Source organism: Ursus americanus, chromosome 9, assembly GCF_024610735.1.
Source record: "Ursus americanus isolate L20-20 chromosome 9, mUrsAme1.1.p, whole genome shotgun sequence".
Taxonomy (NCBI): Eukaryota; Metazoa; Chordata; class Mammalia; order Carnivora; family Ursidae; genus Ursus; species Ursus americanus.
In genome coordinates, this window is record NC_142135.1 from 610,928 (window position 1) to 630,771 (window position 19,844).

The 19,844-nt window shown below is 62.7% G+C and overlaps 1 protein-coding gene across 6 annotated transcripts in view; it reads right to left on the minus strand.

Annotated features, from left to right (window-relative positions):
- Window positions 1-132: 132 nt before the first annotated feature.
- The window catches only part of MROH1 (maestro heat like repeat family member 1), a 68,930-nt gene continuing 49,218 nt past the window's right edge, over window positions 133-19,844 (minus strand). For 5 of the 6 annotated variants that reach the window (XM_087864489.1, XM_087864488.1, XM_087864487.1 and 2 more), the window contains 16 exons: window positions 19,322-19,426; window positions 16,746-16,881; window positions 16,529-16,641; window positions 15,335-15,487; window positions 9,374-9,528; window positions 6,655-6,820; window positions 5,852-6,048; window positions 3,256-3,393; window positions 2,792-2,906; window positions 2,258-2,404; window positions 1,916-2,104; window positions 1,440-1,595; window positions 1,216-1,350; window positions 1,029-1,131; window positions 884-949; window positions 133-437 (listed from right to left, as the gene is read on the minus strand). In XM_087864489.1, coding sequence (XP_087720615.1) covers window positions 352-437; window positions 884-949; window positions 1,029-1,131; window positions 1,216-1,350; window positions 1,440-1,595; window positions 1,916-2,104; window positions 2,258-2,404; window positions 2,792-2,906; window positions 3,256-3,393; window positions 5,852-6,048; window positions 6,655-6,820; window positions 9,374-9,528; window positions 15,335-15,487; window positions 16,529-16,641; window positions 16,746-16,881; window positions 19,322-19,426 — 2,160 coding nt within the window. In that variant the 3' untranslated portion in view covers window positions 133-351. Of the gene's footprint in view, window positions 438-883; window positions 950-1,028; window positions 1,132-1,215; window positions 1,351-1,439; window positions 1,596-1,915; window positions 2,105-2,257; window positions 2,405-2,791; window positions 2,907-3,255; window positions 3,394-3,423; window positions 4,319-5,851; window positions 6,049-6,654; window positions 6,821-9,373; window positions 9,529-15,334; window positions 15,488-16,528; window positions 16,642-16,745; window positions 16,882-19,321; window positions 19,427-19,844 lie in introns of those variants that run through there. The other variant, XM_087864490.1, reaches the window with a different exon arrangement.

A 19,844-nucleotide genomic window follows, 5' to 3' on the forward strand; every position in this document is an offset into this window, starting at 1 on the left:
CGGGGTTCCTGACCAGCTGTCCCAGCACAGCTTGGGGCCTTCCCCTCGTTCACGGAATCTTTCTAAACGGGGGGGCAGGGGCTCCCCGCTGCCCTGCCCCACAAGGAGAGGCTAGGTCCTTGCACTCCCATGCCACCTGCTGAGGAGCCAATGGCTTTATTGGAAATGGGGGGGGTTACAGCAGCTTGCCCCCCACCCCCCCACCCTGGCCTCCAGCGGCCTCCTCCAGGACAGGCGTTGGGCCCCAGCAGCTCCCCCCCTCCGCCTCGGGCAGGGGCTCCTCAGGGCCCCGTCTTGGGGGTTCAGACCCAAGCTGGTACTGTGTGTAGGGGGGGTGCTGCCGGGGGAGCCTCAGGCGAACTTCACCAGGCGGCCCAGAGTCTCGGCAGCCTTCATGCGCACCAGGGGAGCTGGGTCCTTGAGCAGGAGCTGGAGCGCTGGGGGACAGGGAGCCGCTGCCAGGGCTTGCCTGCACGCCCTCTAGAGCTGAGCCCAGGGCCCCCGCCAACACCCCACCACCCAGCCCCGGCTCGGGCTGCTCCCACCCCTCTCCCGTTGCACCGAGCCTGGAGGGCCAGGACCCCACGGTGCACCCCCCTCCCACCCTGTGTGGGGGCCACCCGCCCACCGCCCTCCTAAGACAGGCCTCTGCCGGGAGTGCCTGGGAGCCAACGGAAAGATAGTTTTTCCTTTTTTAGTGTTTTTTAAGCTCTTTTGGAACAGTTAAGAAGTTTCCGTGAATTACTAGAGACGATGAGGTCACCAGTGACAGGGGAAAAATCCTTGAAATCCAGGAAAATCACTTAGTCCCCCCTGGTGCCCACAGGTCAGTGAGGCCCCTGACAGGTTGGGGGGTGGGGGCGGGGACTCGCCCGGGGCTCACCTGCTGTGAGCTGCTCCAGGTCCACCTGTGGCCGGTGCTCGGCCTCCACGTGCAGCACTAGGAACCCTGTGGGCAGAAGCAGGGTCAGGGTCGGGCGGGGGCGGGGTCCAGCGCAGGTAGAAGGGGACCGAGGGGCGCTGCTCACCCGTGAGCATGGGGGCCGCGGCGCGGACGTCCTCCCAGCTGCTCTTGAAGTAGAACAGGCTGGTGCTCACCAGGCGGCCCAGCAGTTCCGGGAAGTGGAGCATCTGCAGAGAGGCCATGAGTCCCCAGCCCCCGTGCCCCCGCCTGCCCGTCCCCCTCCCCCCCGCCCCCCCGCCCCCCGCCCTCACCAGGAGCTTGCAGGTGCTGTTGAGGAACTCCCCGAAGTGCAGGCCCCGCCCCTCCTGGAGGTGCTTCTGCAGGGCAGCCTGGAGCTCCGCACACTCGAGGTTGGGGCCGCTCATGCACAGGGCGAACCGGCAGGCCTGCGGGGCGTCCACGTGAGCCACCGCGTCCTTGAGCCAGGCCTGGCCCACCCGTCCCTGCCGGAACCCGTCCCCTGCCGGAGACTCACACTGGTCACAGGGGCTTGGGGGTCCCGCAGGTGCAGCAGCAGGGGCACCAGCCCGCCGACGACCTGCTCCAGAAACATGTCCTCACAGCCCCCGTGGCAGGCCTTGTTGAGGTGCCCGAAGAGGCGGATGGAGGCAGAACGGAGCTCCATCTTCTCCTGGGGGGGGGGGAGGGGCTGGTGTCAGCCAGTGCCGGGCCTCAGGCCCCTTCCCTATGCCACCCTCCTGTCCCTGTGTCATGGGCACTAGCCCTGCCTGACACAGGCACCTGGGGAGGGATGGGGAGGCTGGTGAGAAAGAGCCCTCAGGGGACATGGGTGGTGCGGGGGGGGGGGGGGGGCGGGGCATGGTGCAGGGGTGATGCACAGCCTGTGGGGCCCAGGGAGCAGGGTAGAGCTGGGGCTTAAAGCTCAGAGAGGAGGGGCGGGGGGCGGATGTCAGGCCTCTCGGTGCCCCATGCCCTCCCTGCCCAGCCTACGCTGTCAAAGAAGGGCCGGATGCGGATGGCGACGTGCAGCAGCACGGGGCGCAGGTCCTGCGGCTCCACCAGGTCCAGCAGCCTCGCAAGGCCCACCATGGCCTCCAGGGCCACCAGGCTGTGAGGGTCGTCCCTGTCGTCCAGCCCGCCGATCACAGCTGTCAGGAGCTGGGGGCCATGGGCCCGCACCTGGGGGGGCCCCGCACTCAGCTGTGTCCCCAGGTCACGGAGCCATCACCCGGCAGGCTCGCCCATGGCGCTGTCCGCCGGACCCCCTCTGTGCCCGTCCCCACTGCCCACACAGTGCTCCTGGCCATGCCCCCGCAGGGCCGGCCAGCTCACCTTATCTGGGGAGCCAGAGGCCATGTTGGCCAGGCCTCGGAGCACCAGCCGCCGCACGCTGGCACACGGGTCCTTCTGCCGGGCCGCCAGGTTGTCCAGCAAGGACTCCAGAAGCATGAGGTCATTCACCACATTGCTGGTGAGCAGCTGGAAGTAGAGGTGCAGTGACCACGCTGCCACAGACCTCCAGGGGCTCGTCCCCACCCTGGCCCAGTCCAGGCTTGCTGTGAGGACTGGACGTGGCAAAAATCTGTTCTGACTCCCGACCCCAGCCACACTTTGGGCAGGTTTTGGGCATTGTCAGCCCCAGCGGGGCTACTAAGGGAGGCTCAGGGTCCAGGCAGAGGGCCCGGCGCGGACTGCACAGCCGAGGCCTCCCCTCACTGGGTGCAGAGTGGGGCTGTCACCAGGCATGGTCTGGTGGCTGCTGCACCCACCAGGCCCCGGGCAGTGGCTCTGGCTGGGGAGGCCAAGGCCTGCCCGTGGGGGGGGGGCGCCCCCCGCCCTCCCAGGCCCGCAGCAGGAGGCGACTACCTCGGCCAGGAATCCCGTGGAGGTGACCCGCTGGATCTCATACACGCTGCTCTGTGTGCACACGAGTTCCTTCATCACCAGGGGCAGCCGGGGGCCGGCAAACTTGGCCATGGCGCTAGGGAAGGAGGCCAGCCACACAGTGTGAGTGCCAGGGCCTCGGCCTGCAGCCCCCCCAGGCCAACTCCCACGTGGACATGAGGGCTGTTCCTGCCTTGCACCCAGCTGCCAAGCCCTCCTAGCCCACCTCACCAGGCCTCCATAGAGGCCCCCGCCCCCTGCCCGAAATCATCAACACAGCCAGACCACACAGCTTCCTCGGTGGCCTCCCCACTTCCACACGCCCAGGGGAGGCCCCCAACCAGGCTGAGCTGCAGAGCGGACAGGCCTGCTCCTCTACGCTGGGCCCTCCGGCTCCCACATGCCCCTGGGGGGTCCCAGGGCCCCAAACATGGCCCAAACTGAACCTGGCCAGCCGGGCGACCCCCTCCTCGTGCCCCGCTGAGGTCCTGAGCAGCTGCCAGCCTCCCTCCAGCTCCACGCGCTGCACCACGTCCTCGTTGCCACCCCGGAGCAGCATGGCCTGCAGAGCATCCACGGCGGAGCTGGGGGACACACAGGGATGCGGGGGGGATGGCACAGCCTCATCCTCCCGGGGGGGGGAGGGGACTGTCCCAGGGCTGCCTGGCCTATGTCCTGCCAGCAGCACTCTCCGGGGGGGCCCCTCAGGCCCTCCCCGTGCTTCTCAAGCTGGGCACCACGAGGCGACTTTGGACCCTCTGGTCTCAGGCTGTTAAGACGCCTAGCCACCCCTCCGCCATGACGGGCAGGTGGGGGCTTGCTGCAGGCAGTGTCCCTGAGGCCCAACAGCACTTTTAGGGTAACAAGCTGCACGGTTTTTCACTTGCCTTGAAGACCTCCATTTAATTAAAATAAGAAACGAAGGAAAAGAACACGGGAAGTTATCAATAAAAGCGGAGCCAAAGGCAGGTCAGGGTCTGACTTGTGCGGGGCTGTTGGTTGAGTGGCAGGGGGAGCCGACGTAGGCGGCTGGTGGAGCAAGGTCTGCCAGGCACCCGAGAACTGGGCCCCCAGTCCGTCTGTTCCGCACCTCGGAAGCCCCTGCTCACATGGGCACAGCCACACCCTCCCCGGGAGGCCGCAGAGCCCAGGGAAGGGATGGCAGGTGGGGCTCTGTGCAGGTGAGGACACCCCTGCCCCGAGGCCAGGATGGGGCATGTCCAGTCCCTCGACAGACTCAGCCACGGGCGGGACGGCAGGTGTGGCTGGTCCCTGCCGCCCTCACCCAGCCTTGCGGGCGCCTGCCTCCCCCGTCTCCCTTGCAGGAGGGGCCCAGCTGGGATTTAGCACCTGCCTCTTCCCCGATCAGGCAGAAGCATTCACGGCTGCCAGCAGGCAGTCAGCAGGGACGGGACGCCGTGGTCCTGGGTCTCGGGCGAGAGACGCATTGGCCCGGCACCCGGCAGAGCCTCACGGCAAAGCCTGTAGCCCAAAGAACGCTCGCCGGGGCTGTGGGAACCACACACGGAGGGCCTTGGGACCACGGCACCTCTCCCCGGATGCCGACCTCTCCCTGGCAAGCGGCCACCTCACACGCGAGGCCCCGACCCCAGGGCAGTGCACATGATCTGACCCAGCAACGGCTGTGGCACTGGTGTCATGGGGGGGGGTTCCCGCCAGGCCCCCACTGGCGGTGGGTGCTCGATGTGTGACCCGCACGGCTCTTTTAGGGCCACTTCCGACTGGCTACATTTCTGAAGTGATGAGATGCAGGTTTGGCCGGGAAGTACGTTCACAGCTTAGAGAGAGGTGCCCTCCTGGCCTCCACCCTGCTGCCCAGAATCTTTATGGACGTGGCCTTTCCCGTGGTCTGACTTCCTAGACCTGTCCCTGGCCCTGCACACGACTCAGCTCCGGGGTGGCAGCCGGACACCCCCGGTGGGGCTTGGGGCCTGTGCGCCTACAGCTCCCAGGCCGTGGAGTGGAGTCGGCATGCCAGGCCCAGGCCTGGTCCGGTGGCGTCTGCCAGTCCATTCACATTTTCCGCTTGGTCTGCGCAGACCCAGGCGGCTCTGGCGAACGGCCTCTGCCAGAAGGCGCGAGCCGCTCCTGTGGTGGGGCAGCCCTGTGGTGGGGAGGAGACAGCAGATGCTGCTCCTGTCCACCCCCCCCCCCGGGGGGCCACTCTGACCCTGCGTGCCTGCAGTGGGTGGGTAGGCGGCCTAAGCTGTCACTGGGCTTCCTCTGTTGGCCCTGTGACCCCAGGCAGTCGTCTGGAGCCCTGAGGTGCCTCCGCGGCGGGCCCAGGAAGGAGCCCAGAGAGCAGGACAGGCAGGCCGAAGCTCTCTGTCTACCCCTCCCGGCGAGCAGCTCCACCCGCCTGCGGCAGCCCCAGCACCAGGCCCACTGGACAGAAACCACAAGGACCCCAAAGCCCAGCAGGAGCCACGAGGGAGGGTGGCGCACAGGCCAGTGGTGTGGGGCTGGTGCCGGGCCCCCGCACGGCTGCAGGTCTGACCGCAGGAAGCCGGCCCCGGGGAGAGGCAGCGAGCCCCCAGTGGAGTTTGGTAGGGGCGGGAACCCAGAGCTGAGGACTGAGGCGGCAGACACGCGTCGTAGGTGGGGCTCACCCCACGCCCCACCCGCGCTGCAAACACTCCCCAGGGCTCCGTCTTCAAAAGGAGGCAGGACTTTGGACCTACCTGAGTGTCCCACAAGCCCTTACAGGCCACCTGGAAGCCAGCCCCCCCCCCCCACGGAGTGGCAGCTGCCTCCCCCCAGCCCCCATCCCAGACCTGCTGGAGGAGGTGAGAAGGGGAGCTGCGCCCCCAGCACTGACACTGTGACCTGGGCCATCATCACCGGGGGAAGTGCCAGCGCCCCAGGCACAAAGCAGCTCCTGAGCCAAGCCCCCAACGCCTGGCCCATCCTTCCTGCCCCGTCCCTCGCTGCCAGGATGCCAGGCAGCCTCGCACCCACACACCAGAGGCGCACACGTGCTCGTGCAACGGTGCTGGGGTCAGGAGGTGAGGACCCGGTTACCTGCATGGCTCGAGGCTCCTGGGGGCCAGAGCAGAGCCTGCACCCCTCTTCTCCTTGGCTTGCAGAGTCCGGGGCAGCAGGACGCCCACGGTGCAGCTGACGCGTAGCAGGAGGGCCGCGAACAGCTGTGGGTAGAGCTGAAGCACCGCGGGCCCGGACGCCAGCGCACTCATGACCTCGTACAGCGCACACGTGGCCTGGGGACAGGGGCCGCTTCAGACTCACCCCTCCCTCTGGGGCCTAACGAGGCCGGCCACGGTGAAGGCTAGGCCCTGCACCCCAAAACCGGACCAGCCCACAGCCCCCACTGGCATGCACCCCACGTGCCGTGGAGATCTCGGGCCTGTGGAGGGCTGAGAAGCCCCCTGGAGGGCTGGGTGCAGATAGGACAAGGGCTGCAGCCTCGCTCGGCCATCGGGCAGGAGGCAGGTATGGGGGCAGTGTGACCCCCGTGGGGACAGGCCTCCCACCATCTGTGCTTGGTTCCATGGCAGGAGGAGGAGGAAATTCTCACAGCTGCTTTACTGCTGAAAACGTTGCCAAGCCAGGCTTACTTTTTTTCCACGGGATGAAACGGAGTCGTTTCCCTTGGGGACCAACACCTGCGGGGCCTTTACGAGCCCAGGCTCCAAGCGGGGCTGGCTCCGGCACCCCCGTTAGCTGCCAGGCGCCTGATGGTGGCACCCAGGCCACCTGTGGGGTCCTCCCGCCAGCAGCAACACGGCCCCTCACCCAGGCTCCTCTCAACAAGCAGGCAGAAGGCTGAGCAGGGCCCCTCACGTCCGCCCCGGGGCCCCACTCACCGCCAGGGGCAGCACTGTGGCCACGCGGCCCGGAGAGCTGCTCAGCAGGAAGGCCCGGGTCTCCTTGAATGGGACATCTCTGCTCACCTTCTCCAGGAGCAGCCCCAGGACCTGCGCGGTGAGGCCGGGCTCCACAGCCAGCGCCCGCCACAGGGTACAGGTGTGGCTGGAGTGGGGCAGAAGGCCAGTCACCTCCAGGCCACTGCCGGCACCGCGCCATGCCCCCGGATGCGCCCGCGAGCCTCCACTCCAGCCAGCTGGGAAACGGCACCCTGACCTCACGTCCCAACAAACCCACCCCTGCCCCTGGGGGTCTGGGAGCCGAGTGGCGAGCAGAACTGGCAACAGAGCAGGGAGAACTGTGGCGGCCTGAGGCCCCCTGGGAGCTGCCGGAAGCACACGGGTTTTTCTGGAGGAGGCGGCATCCTCCAGACCTCGGAAGCGTCTACACACGTCTCCTCCAGAGCAACGAGGAGCACACGGCCGGAGCGAACCGGAGGAACCAGACACCGTGAGCGCGAACGCACCAAAACCACCGCGCTTCACGTGCTCACAGAGAAACGACACGCTTCAAACATCCAGTGGGAACTGGAAATTCTAAGAATCGAGAACAACTTGGAGAGAGCAGCCACAGCACTTCAGAAAGGAGACGGGGATCCGGAGCCGCCTCAGCGCAGCCACGCACAACGAGGGGACGGCGACAGGAAGAAGTCCCCTTGAACTCAGCGCCAGAGCCGCAAGGGACGGAGAGGTGAAGCAGACGATGGATAGTCTCCGAGAGAAAAAGGCTGGAAAGTGCAGGACAGATGCCAGGCGCGCATGGACAGACTCTAGCCGGCCAAGTAAAGGACAACAGGCCCCGGCCCCCCGCCCGCGAGGCGCAGACGCCAGCCAGAGACAGCGCTGGGCTTCCTTCAGATCTTGCAGGAGTCTGGAGACAGCGACGTGTCACCCTCTGCACACGGAAGGTCCTGCCAAACTAGGATCCCCACGCGAGGCCACATTCAAGGAGAGCAGCCGGGCGAACGCAACTTCAGGTCACAACGCTGGAGCCCACGGACTCTCACCGAGGGAGCGCCGGAGGGTCTACTGCAGGGGAGGGAAAGCGACACAGGCCAAGATACCGCCACGAGGAGCACGGTGTGGTGGCCAACGTGGAGAGAGGCGCGCAGCCAGCAGGTGAGGACGTGCGGTGTGGATGGGGACACGGGGGAGGGACGGGGCTTGGCTGATGGGGAGCCCCGTGCACCTGCATCCAGGGCAGCGAGCAGCGCGCTCCTGACCGCCGGCACGTGGCCTCCGCGGACCCGTCGCTCTCCCCTCACTGAGCAAACGCAGCGACGGATGCCGGTGCGGAAGTGAACGGACGTGCCGTGTTCCAGTAACTTTCCTTACGGATAGATTCTAATTTCATAGGATTCTCGCAAGTCATCATGAGCTCAGTTTGGACAAAAACAGGTGGCCGGCTGGATCTGGCCCGCGGCTGCACCGCACAGACCCCTGGGCTGGGACAGTCCCACTCCCGTGCATAAATGAGGGGTGTGCAGCGTACCACAGCACGTGCACCCCAGAGACAAAGGCTTCGTCACGGAAGCCGGAGGAGATGCCGGGTGATTCTCTCTACACCGATCCTATTCTCTGAGTTCAAGATGGAGCGAGGCACACGTCTGGTGACAGCCGTCAGATGGCGGGGCACTTCAGGGAGTTTCGAGCAAGGGGCACACAGGCATCTACTGGGGGGCGGACACCTTCCCTGCCCCTATCCGGGCCACGGATGGTGCCGGCGACACCTCCGTGAAAGGAGAAGCGGGGGGATGAGCGAAGAGCAAAGCAGTGGGTGCACATGCGAGTGGCGCTGACGGGCCGTGGGGCCACGACCAGGCCCTTCTGTGTCCATGGCGAGGGGTGGAGGGAGCCCCACGTGCAAAGGCCCAGGCCGCCAGAAGGGAGGTGCTGGTGAGCCAGGCTCTACACACACGGGGTCACTCTCAGGGCAGCCACTAGAAGAACAGGAACAGGGGTATGACTTCCGAACTAATTCAGGGGAAAACAAATTCATAAAAAAGGGCCCTGTCAAGCGAAAAAGAGACAAGAAAGATCAAGAAAGAAGAAGGAAGACAGACAAGTCCCAAACGGGGGGGCTGGACTCCCGCCACCACAGTGGGGAAACGCGGCCATTTACGCTGGACAAAGGCTGACGGGGACAGGACGGAAGAGGAGACACCCTAACGCTGGAGGCGCCCGAGGAAGAGAGGCCTCCCGGCCAGGTGCACACCCAGCAGCACGCCTCCAAGGGCCTCAGCGAAGACACAGCTGACGCGAGTCAGGGAGAGGGGAGTGCGCCGTGCAGACAGACGGCACCAGCCGGCCGCATGGGGCAGGGTCCGCGCAGACCACCACGTGGGGCGGGGGGGTGCCCAGCACAGGAGGGCAGAGACCTCTCCCAACAGAGAAGGCAGGATGAGGGCACAGGCCTCGAGCAGAGAGAGACCCTCTCCTTCGAGGGTCCCTGGCAGAAACTCAGGAGCTGGGAGTGCGAGCAGGGGACCCTTCCCCAGCGGGGGAGGGATTCTGCTCACACGCGATGGCGCGCGCCCCGCAGAGGGCAAGCTGGGGCGCGGAATGCAGGAGGGGCTAGCGACAGGCGGGGCCCTCAAGTCCCGTGTCTGGGCTGATCCTTGGCTTGGAGCCCCCGCAGCAGGCTGGCAGGTGCACGTACCTGTCAAAGGGCAGGGGGCTGCCCAGGAGGCTGGACACCACGGCAGCGCAGTGCTGGGAGGCCAGGAGGTACACGCTGTGCTGAGCGGCCTGCAGGACGTACTCTTCCCGAGTCTCCTGCAGCTTCGTGCGGAGCATGCTCACGATCTCAGGCACCTGTGGGCGATGGGCCACGGAGGTCAGGCCCCAGGCACACAGCCGCACCAAGAGCCATTCCAGCGCCATCAGAGCACAGCGGCCCGGGCAGAGCGGCTGGCTGTGAGCCCCACTCGCTGGGGTCATGGGGAGGGACATCCCACAGGATCAGCGCAGGCCACCAGACCAAAGGAGAAGGTGAGAGCCTGGCACCCTTGGGCGGAGACACTGTGGTCCTGGAACGAGGAGCTAGATCTCACGTGGGAAGCGACAAGCACCCAAGAGGCCCGCCAGGGGTGGAGGCGGCGCGATGTGCACACCGGGCAGCGGGCTGTGGGGCACGCAGGGCATGGGAGGAGAAGGCCAACTGCAGGGCCCTCCTACCCCTGGGCAGGGAAACCCAGCCTCTGGGCCCTGAACAGCACTCACGGCCGCCCTTGCCAGGCGAGGGGGTGAGCAGTGCGCCGGGCAGGGAGGACCAGGGAGCGGACACGGCTGGGCAGGGCTGGCAGGCTGCTGTTGTCCCAGAAGCCAGAGGGGCCGTCGGGTGCGGGCAGCCGGTGCCCCAGCCCCACAGCAAGTCTGGGGCCTCCAGCTGGCCCAGCATTCTGCGCATGGCCTTGTCACTGTGGGTCCCCAGGCCCCCGGGGAGGGAGTGCCGGCCCCCAGCACAGTGATCTGCTACTGTGGGGGCTGCACAACTGGCAGACACCGGTCTAAGAGGACCGCAGACAGGACAGCTGTAGGCACACAGTCCCCTGGACAGGGGCAGCCAGCGGACCATGTGCACGCCCGCCTCCTGGGCACCTGGGCCGCAGGAGTAGCAAGAAGGGCCTGGTCACGGCTGACGGTGGAATGTTCTGGACCAGGCTCACACCTGCTTGCAACGGCATGTGGGGCACAAGGCTAGGCAGGGGTGTGGGAGGCCATGTGCCCAGGGTGGGGTGGGCCAGAGGTCCCCACCTGGGCTGCAGGGGGAGGTGCTGTCACTGCCACTTCTCAAAGGACTTGTGACCACGACGGCACTCTTCCTTTACAACTTTGGGTACAGAAAGTGGGTTAGCCAGTTCTGAAACAGCACGCTTGCACCAGGGTCACCCTCCTGCATACCTGGCCCTCTCTGGGGGCCCTTTCCACACCCCACCAGCCAGGGCCCTGCCCTGCCCCCCACCCTGGCCCCCGCCCCAGGCCCCACCACAGGTCTGCGGAAGCTGCCTGTGGCCACAGGAAACCGCGTCCCCTACACGGGGGCCAAGGGGAGTTCCGGCAGTGAGGACGTGTTGAGCCAGGAGCGGTGTTTTCCACACCAGCTGGGCTGGGGGTCCTGTTACTGCCGGCACAGTGACATCCACAGGACCCCCGTCTGAGCTCGCTGCTGAACACGCTCCCTTGGCCTGGACACACACGCGTGCCCGGCTGCAACCACGGCTGTGGGTTGACCTTCACATGCCTCCCGCGTTCATGCTGGTGAGTCTGTTGGCCTCGGGCCAGTTCTCCAGCACAAGGGAGCGAGCTGCTTCTCCTCCTTCGCTCGCTGTGGGTACTGGCTCTCCTTCCCGACTTGTCTTGTCGGAGGTATTTCTTTTGAATTGTTTCAGTGGTATCTTCTCTGCTTATTTTCTCTGGTGTTTTCCTTGCTTTTGCATATCTTGTTCAGCAGCTAGAACGTGGTGTGCGTGACGGCAGGTCCTGGGGCCGGACGCTCTCGGCCCGGGGCTGACATCGGTGAGCCAGGCCTGTCCTGTCCCAGGACGGGGCGTCTGCATTCCGACGGCCCACCACTTGGGGCTTGGCCTGCATGCTGTACACCTTCCGGGCTGTTCCTGGCCTTTTACCTTTTACCAGCCCTGCGCCTGTGCCCCTCGTCCCCCCGCAGCTCCACCCCTTCCCAGGCTGTCCTGCCCCGTGGTTTCTTCACGGCGGCTTCACTGAGGCAGGACCCCAGCTAAGTGCAGCCCAGCGGCCTCTAGGGTGTTCACAGCGTCGTGCAGCCATCGGCACCGTCCATCTGAGAACATTTCCATCACCCCCCAAAGAAACCTCAACGCATTAGCCACCCCTCCCCGCCCCTGGCCGCACTAACCCACCGTCCGTCCCTGTGCACTCGCCTGTTCTGGACGCCAGAGGAATGGACTCACACACCACGTGGCTTTGGTGACTTGTTCCTTTCACTCTGTACCACGTTTTCAAGGTTCATCCACACGTGGTGTGTTTCAGGGCTTCATTCCTCTTGGTTGCCGAATGGTAGTTCGTCGTATGGGTAGGACACATTTTATTTATCTGTTTATCAATAGACGTTTGGGTTGTGTCCATTATTTGGCCATTATGGGTAATGCTGCTGTGAGCATCCACGTCCGAGTCTTCGTGTGGACGTCCGTTTCCACTCCTCTTAGGCACGGGCCCAGGAGGGGAGCTGCTGGGCCACGGGTGACTCCGCCGCAGGGCTGGCTCAGCACGAGCCCCATGGTTTACGTCTAGTCTGTCCTGTTCCCTTGGCTCCCCCGGCACATTCTCTGTGACCCACAGAAGGCCCTTCTCTGACTTCCAACAGCACTGAGGTTTGGAGCCTGCAGCTGGTGTCCTGTCTTGCCCTCTGTACTCAATTTTACAACATGCCCTGGTTTACGAACCCCGCATGTGGGAGTCGGGGGGCTCGGTCCAGTCACACGTCTCCTAATTTGATGTCAGAGAAGCCAGCGCTCTAACTGTTCTGGTGTCTCTAGGAGGTCCTCCTGCAAGGTCTGTCAGCGCAGGAAAGGAAATGGTGGCCTGCATGGCATCTGTTGGTACGAGATGCCGGTGTGCCGTGTCCCCCGTGAGCCTACAGTGGCGCACCACAGACAAAGTATGAGCCCAGGAGTTAGGAACACCACTCCCCTGGTGCGGCGTGGGGAATGCCATGTCTGTGGCCCTGAGCTGGAAAGGATATTGTGCAAAAACCAGCACCCTGAGCACCGGCCCGCCAGCTCGAGGTGCTGAGCCTGTGGAGAGGAGCCCGGATCTGCCACGAATGGGTGGGACCCAAAGCTATAAAACTCCTAGGAAAAAACAGGGAAAAGCTTCATGACACTGGCTTTGGCAATGATTTCTTGGCTATAACACCAAAAGAACAGGCAACAAAAGCAAAAACATCGGGGCACCGAGGCGACTCAGTTGGTAAAGCGTCTGCCTTCGGTTCAGGTCATGACCCCAGGGTCCTGGCATCGAGTCCTGCATGGGGCTCCCTGCTCGGCGGGGAGTCTGCTTCTCCCTCTCCCTCTCCCCCTGCTTGTGCTCTGTCAAACAAGTAAATAAAAATTAAAAAAAAAAAAAAAAAAAAGGAATACATCAAACTTAAAAACTTTCGCGCATGAGGGGTGCCCGACCGGCTCAGCTGGTAGAGCAGTTCCTGGTGTATCATGATCGATCCCCACACCGGGTGCAGAGCTTTCTTAAAAAACAAGCAAAAAAACTTTTATGTATCAAAGGACATAATCAATAGAGTGAAGAGGCAACCTACAGAATGGGAAAAAAATTCATAAATCATTCACCTGATACTGTGTTAATATCCAGAATACATAAAGAACTCTACGACCCAAAAACAACAACAAAAATCAAACAACAGGATTTTAAAATGGGCAAAGGACAGGAACAGATGTATCTCCAAAGAAAACGTACAAACGGCCAACAAGCACATCAAAAGACGTGCACTGTCACTCATCGTGAGGGAACTGAAGCCACCACCGTGAGTGCCGGCTCACGCCCAGCAGGACGGCTCTTACCAAACAACCCCAAAGACAGGTCACGAGAGCTGGTGGCGATGCGGAGAAACGCGCCCGTGTGCACTCTGGGTGGGAGTGCAAAACAGCATGGCAGTTCCTCAAAAAACTGCAAACAGAGCTAGCGCGCAATGTAGTAATCCCACTGTTGGGTATTCACGGGGAGAACGGGAAGCGAGGTCATAAAGAGAGACCGCACACCCGCGTTCACAGCACTACTCGCACCAGCAGCAACTCGAGTGTCCCGGACAGATGAGCCGGTAAACGGACGTGGCCTCCATATGCACACACCAGGAACACCGGCGGCCTCTGCCTCCAGTGTGGTCCACGCCCTTCACTCACACAGAGCCACTAGGGCACCTTCCTACCACTCAAATCCTGGGGAGCCCCGCTGAACGCAAAATAAAATCCAAACCTTCACCCAGCAAACCCTATCGTGGCTGTGTCATCTTCCCCACTCCTGCCATGCCTCTCCTCCCACGTCCAGACTCTGCCGACACCTCCACACCCACCACAGCCCTTTGCCGAGTGCCAGACAAGGTGTCACCACACAGCTCCCTTGTGACATGGCCCTGCCCCGTGCTCTTCTATCTTCTCCATCAGCAAATTCCTGTTCATCCCTGAGAAGGTGTTTGTGTGTCCACCTCCAACAGAGAACTTGGGTCCAGAATATACAAAGTACTTCCACAACCAAGAAGAAAAGTACAGACGACCCAGAAGAAATATGGGTAGGACACTGGTGTCTTCACAAAGGAGGACACCTGAGTAGCCAGTCAATACATACAAATATGTTCAACTTCTTCAGCTACCAGAGAAATGCAAACTGAACTCTTCCATGCAGCCTTACGCACCCAGCAGAAACGCTGGGGCACACCAGAGCCCTCCTTGCTGCTGGCAGGAGGTGAGCTGTCCCCTGCCTGGAAGGCCACCTGGGACAGCTACACGTAGGCCTCTCCTGCAGACCCCAGTCCTTCCACAGGTGTGTCCCCAAGAGATATGCACCCTCATGTCCAAAGGACCTGGACTCTGACAGCTCCCATCAAGACAGCCCACCCTGGGAACTGAGGCCAGCGGATGAGTGAACCACAGCACACGCAGAAACGAGTGAAGTGTGACTGAACAAGGCAACAACACGCATGACCTCACATGTTAACACTGGGAGGCACAAGGGCACGGGTGGTGTGATTTCATCTCTAGAAGGCCGTGCTCTGTGCTGCCTGGAGGTGGCGACACCCTCTGGGGTGTCAGCCTGGGGACCAGGGGCTCAGGAACTCACAGGATGCTCTGCTCCTGCACGTCTGGGGGACTCCCAGGGCCGTGTACTTTGGACAAGTTCGTGTCTCCACTCGTCTGCTTTCCAGGCAAACAGGTCTGCCTCTCAAGGATTCACAGGGCAGGCAGTCCAGCAGCCCCCCGGACCCTTGGAGCCTGCCGCAGACCTACAAGGACCCGTCGGTCCACACGGTGGACACAGAGCTGCTGCCGATGCACATTTGGGAACTGCGTAGACAGCCACCTGAACTCCCACCAAGAGGACGCAGAGGTGACAGGGAGAGCGTGCGGGTGGAAGGGAGCAGATGGCACCTGAGCGTCCTGGGCACAGCCCCTCTGGGCCAGCCGGCTGTGGGACTCTCCGGGTACTGGAGCAGAATGCCCAGCCAGTGCCCACTCGCCAAAGGGCTCCCTATACCTGACCCCTGCATCTTCCCTTTCCTTCCCCCTTCCTCTCAATTTCTCAGCAGTTACTTGTGCCAAATTCTAACCTGTCCTCAATCAGAAGAGAAACACTTGTCCTCATCAGGTCTGCAGGGCAAGGGGACAGAGCAGTGCGCCAGAGCAGAGAACGGGGCCCGACGCAGGAGCCCCAACGTATGCAGCCCCGCCCCTGACCCCACCCACAGGCCCGCCCCACAGCCATTGGTCCCGCCCCCACCGTGGCCCCACCCACAGGCCCCGCCCCCACGGCCACGGGTCCCGCCCCCACCATGGCCCCACTCACAGGCCCCGCCCCCACGGCCACGGGTCCCGCCCCCACCATGGCCCCACCCCGCAGGCCCCGGCGCCCTCACCTTCTCCAGGAGCACGTTGCCTCGCTCCTTCAGCAGGCAGTTGATCATGACGGTCGCTGCTCGAGAACAGTTTTTGTCGGGGTCTCCCAGCCCCTCAAACATGGTCAGCAAGAGGCTGATGAGCTGCTCTGGCGGGAGGCGCTTCGCAATGATCTAGGAGGATGGTTTTGTCAGAACTGAGGGTGGGGACCAGCGCGCTTCCAGACACAGACCAACATCCCGGGGTCTGGGGCTACCCGGAGGGGCTGACCCCTCTTCGGCCTGCTCACGCCCCTCCTCCAGCCTTCCCTGCCCTGTCCCCGGCGCCAGGGTGGGCTGCTGGCTCTCACAGGAGCCTCGTCCACACTGAAGCCTGGCCAGGCCCCGGACACAGCCCCCACGGCCTGCCTGACCCCGGCCCCTGGAAGGCGGTCACTGTGCTGCTGGGGGCCGGTCACAGCAGCCTGCTGGAGGCCCCTCCTGCCCGGTGAGGGTGGGGGGAGGCTGGAGGGGTCTCGGTGGGTGCAGCCGCTCTGGAGCTCCCCAGGCTAGAGTCAAGGGCAGAGGGCAGCACACCCCGCCCAACAGTCCCCTCCTCGTCCGATCCGCACAGCAGAGCCTCAGGTGCGTGTGGAGAAGCAGCACTCGGGCTGGAGGAGATCACAAAACCACACACACCGGAGCCACGCCAGAAAGGTGGCTGGACACCTGCCACGTCTCACCCCAGCCACACACACCTTTGCCACTCCACCTGGACTCGCCCAGGGCTGGGTCTTTGCCTCCCGCTGTCTGAGTAACCACCCCCCTTCTTCCTTCCATAGAACAGACAGCCTCCGGATCCCCGAGGGCCATTTCCAGACACCAAAAGGAAGACGAGCCCTGCCCTGACACGGGGGTTTACAGGGGAGGCTGGGGCAGCTTCCTCAGCTCCCTGGAGTCCCACTGAGCTCCTGACCACACCCCTGCTGCTGGGCCTCAGAGGGTAGACCCCAGGGAGAGGGAAGCAGTGCTGGCCAGAGGCAGTGCCAGACAGCTCATTCTCTGAATGACACCTGCCTCTGTGCCCAGTCTGTGCCGTGCCCACTAGCTCCGTGGTGCCCCCCACCAGCGCCCTGCAGAGCCCATGACGTGCAAGGTACTGGCTGCTCTGAGAGCTCCTCTCTGCCCCAGACAGTGCTGGCCCCTCCTGTCCTTTGTGGCTGCTCCCATATGTACCTGGGCTATGCTGTGGCAGGTGTGGAAGAGGATGGCAGGGTCGGGGTGCACGAGGCCTTCTTTGAGGGTGAGGAGCCGCTCAACCGCATCATCCCGGTAGTCACGGGAGAAGCCTTCGGAGGCAGGATGGAGAGTGGCGCTGGGCAGGCACTTCCCCAGCCCCCAAGGCCCAGACTGCCCCTCCTCCCTCCAGCAGCTTTGCCCAGCCAGGGCTCACCCTCATAGCCCAGCTGCAGGTACAGCAGGGCGTGGACGCAGCTCACAGCCTCCTGGCGGGTGGCAGGCCACAGGTCCGCACACCGAGGGGAGAAGAGGCCTATGAGGAGGCCGAGGTTGTGGAAGGGTACCAGGGCCTGGAGAGGCAGATGGGGAGGGTCCTGCAGAGACACTTGGGGGGACAGCCAGAGAGGGGCACTGGGACCCTGAGGATGCCAGAGGTGGGCAAGTGCCACCTAGCCCACTTGGACCCAGGTGTGGGCAGGAATGAACTTACCAAGGGACAGGACAGTCCCTTGGTAAGCTCCTCCCCACCCTATCCCTGGAGGAGGATGGCGGGGTAAGTAGGTGTGTGCAGACAGACGAATGATCAATAAATAAAGAGGGAGTCCCCATAAGACAGCAGAGGGGGGCAGGGCTCTGCTGATCCTGGCTGATAGGTGTGGGAAGTTCTCTCCTCTAGAAAGCAGGTCCCGTTGTCAGGTGAGAGGCTGCAAGAGATCTCCTTTCATCCTAGCTGGGTCCCGGTCCCATCTTTCAGAGCCTCGACTTATTCCTCATATACAGAGCCTTGCCCACTCTGCTCTCAGCAAATGGCCTTGCCTGCCCTGGGCCTTGTGGCATCACTGACACACCCCTCAGCCTCCTGCCTCCACCTGCCCCCATGGTCTCCCCCACCCAGTCCCTGCCCAGGCACAGGCTCCTTTAAGAAAGTGCAGGGCTTTGCCATTCCTCCGAGGGCTTGTCTGAGAGCCCCTTATCCCAGCCACCAGCTGAAGTGAGTATCCAGTCGAGGGAGACTGGGGTGCTGGGCAGAGCACCTCGGGGGACCAGCTGCTGTTCCTCCCAGCAAGGGCACACACCTGTCACCTCACGCACAAGGGTGAACTCTAGTTGGACTGGGATTATGTGAGAAGCAGGCCATGAAAGAATTTGAGTGGGAAAAGCCCACCTAGGCACCCATGGAAGGCAAAAACCAGCAAGAGACACACAGCAGACCTGGCCAGGTAAAGAATGAAAGCCTGGGTGTGTTAACAAACACACGAGAAACAACCGCGAGAAACACCAGCGCTACCAGGACACGATCCAAAGTAACTGCCAGTGAAGCCCTAAAGACCAGGAGCTGCCGTCAGCGTGCACCCCGCTCTGGGAGCCCTAGGACAGGAGGGGCTCCGAGGCACAGGTACTGGGGGGAAAGGGCAGAATTATCAGCATCTGTAAACGACACGACCGAATTAACTAAAACTCATTAGAAATTAACAAAAGAATCTTAGAAACGATCTCATCTCTAAGTATGTGCAAGTCCATACTTGTTGTCCACCCCGACAGTAAGCAATTAGTAAACACGACCGCAAAAAAAGCTACACTGGCAAGAGCAACAGAACCTCTAAAGCCAGCATGTGCAGACGTGGGCCCAGCTTCTGAGGGAGCTGCGTGGAAAGACCCATTGTTAAAAGATGCTCTTAGGGCGCGTCCATGGTTCAGTTGGTCAAGTGTCTGCCTTCAGCTCAGGTCATGGTCCCGGGGTCATGGGACTGAGCCCCGCATCGGGCTCCGTGCTCAGCGGGGAGTCTGCCTCTGTCTGCCGCTTACCCTCCTCGTGTTCTCACTTGCTCTGCCCTCTCTCTTTCAAATAAATTAATTAAAAATCTTAAATAAAAGAGGCTATTGCCCAACAAATTAATCCATCGATTCCATGCAATCCCTACCAAAATCCAAAATCACAAGAGGAATATTTTAGGACTGTGTCAAATTTATCCTAAAATCACGTAGACTGATGACCTTATAAGAACACCCGTTAAACTCTGAAAGCACGGGGCGCATGGGTGGCTCAGTCGTTAAACGTCTGCCTTCAGCTCAGGTCATGATCCCCGCATTCTAGGATCGATCCCCGCATTCTAGGATCGAGCCCCGCATCTGGCCCCCTGCTCGGCAGGAAGCCTGCTTCTTCCTCTCCCACTCCCCCTGCTTGTGTTCCCTCTCTCACTGCCTCTCTGTCAAATAAATAAATAAAATCTTAAAAAAAAAAAAACAAAAAAAACCTCTGAAAGCAAGCGCTCCTTCACTTCAGTAAATATTAAAACACATAATAAACGTGCACTTGTCGGAACAAGCCCCCCTGTCCACCCACTCCAGCCATTCTGCAATATTTGCCTTTTCCACCACATTCCATGTGATCGGGTTCCCCTGCCTTTGCCCAAAGTGCTGCTCCTGCCTCAAGGGCCCTCACCCTCTTTTACCCCCAGTCCCCATCACCCTCCCCCTCGTGTAGGGGACACACCACACATCATCCCAGCGAACGCACGGGCTCTCGAGGACAAGGATGCCCATCAGACTTGACTGAGTGGCCAGCCCTCAGGACGGTTCCTGGCCCCGAGGGGTCTTCTGTCCACGGCTCCAGAAAGGGACGGTGGGACTTGTGGGATGAGCCCAGGGCAACCGCCAGGGGAGGGCCAGCCAGGAAGCTGGTAGGGTGCTCTGGGACATGGGCGCCACACCCAGCAGTCCCCAAGCCAAGGGACCCAGGAACAGGGCCGGGGCAGGGGAGCGGCTGTAGGGCCACCGCTGGGCACTCACGCTGACATGCAGGTGCTCCAGGAAGTACTGCAGCAGGCAGGCACTCAGGCCAAGTGCCCGCACCCTCTCGTGGCCCCGCGGGGACTTGATCCACGGGCTCAGGTGCTGGGGAAGAGGGGCCTCACATAAGTGCCAGCTCAGGGGTTAGCCTGGGAAGCAGGAGCCTATGCACCGTGGGCAGGTCAGCATCCCCACCAGGCCAGCCTCCCGGCTGCGAGGGCCAGTGGGTCAGGTCAGAGCAGGTCACCCGCTATAGCTCCTGCTCTGTCCCTGTCCACAGACATGGCTGCCCTAGGTGGACCCAGAGTGAGCCAGGCCTAGAGAGGGACAGGCTGTTCTTAGAAGCAGGTCAGTCCCACCCCTGCAACCGCTGGGAAGGGCAGCGAGGGACTCAGCTTGGCTACTGCCTGCCCCCTCTGCTGTCCGGATAGCCCTAGATGGTCACGAACTCACACCTGGGGTGCCTGCAGGCTCTCTCCATCCCAGTGCCATGCAATGGAGGAGAGGTGAGTACAGGCTCCCA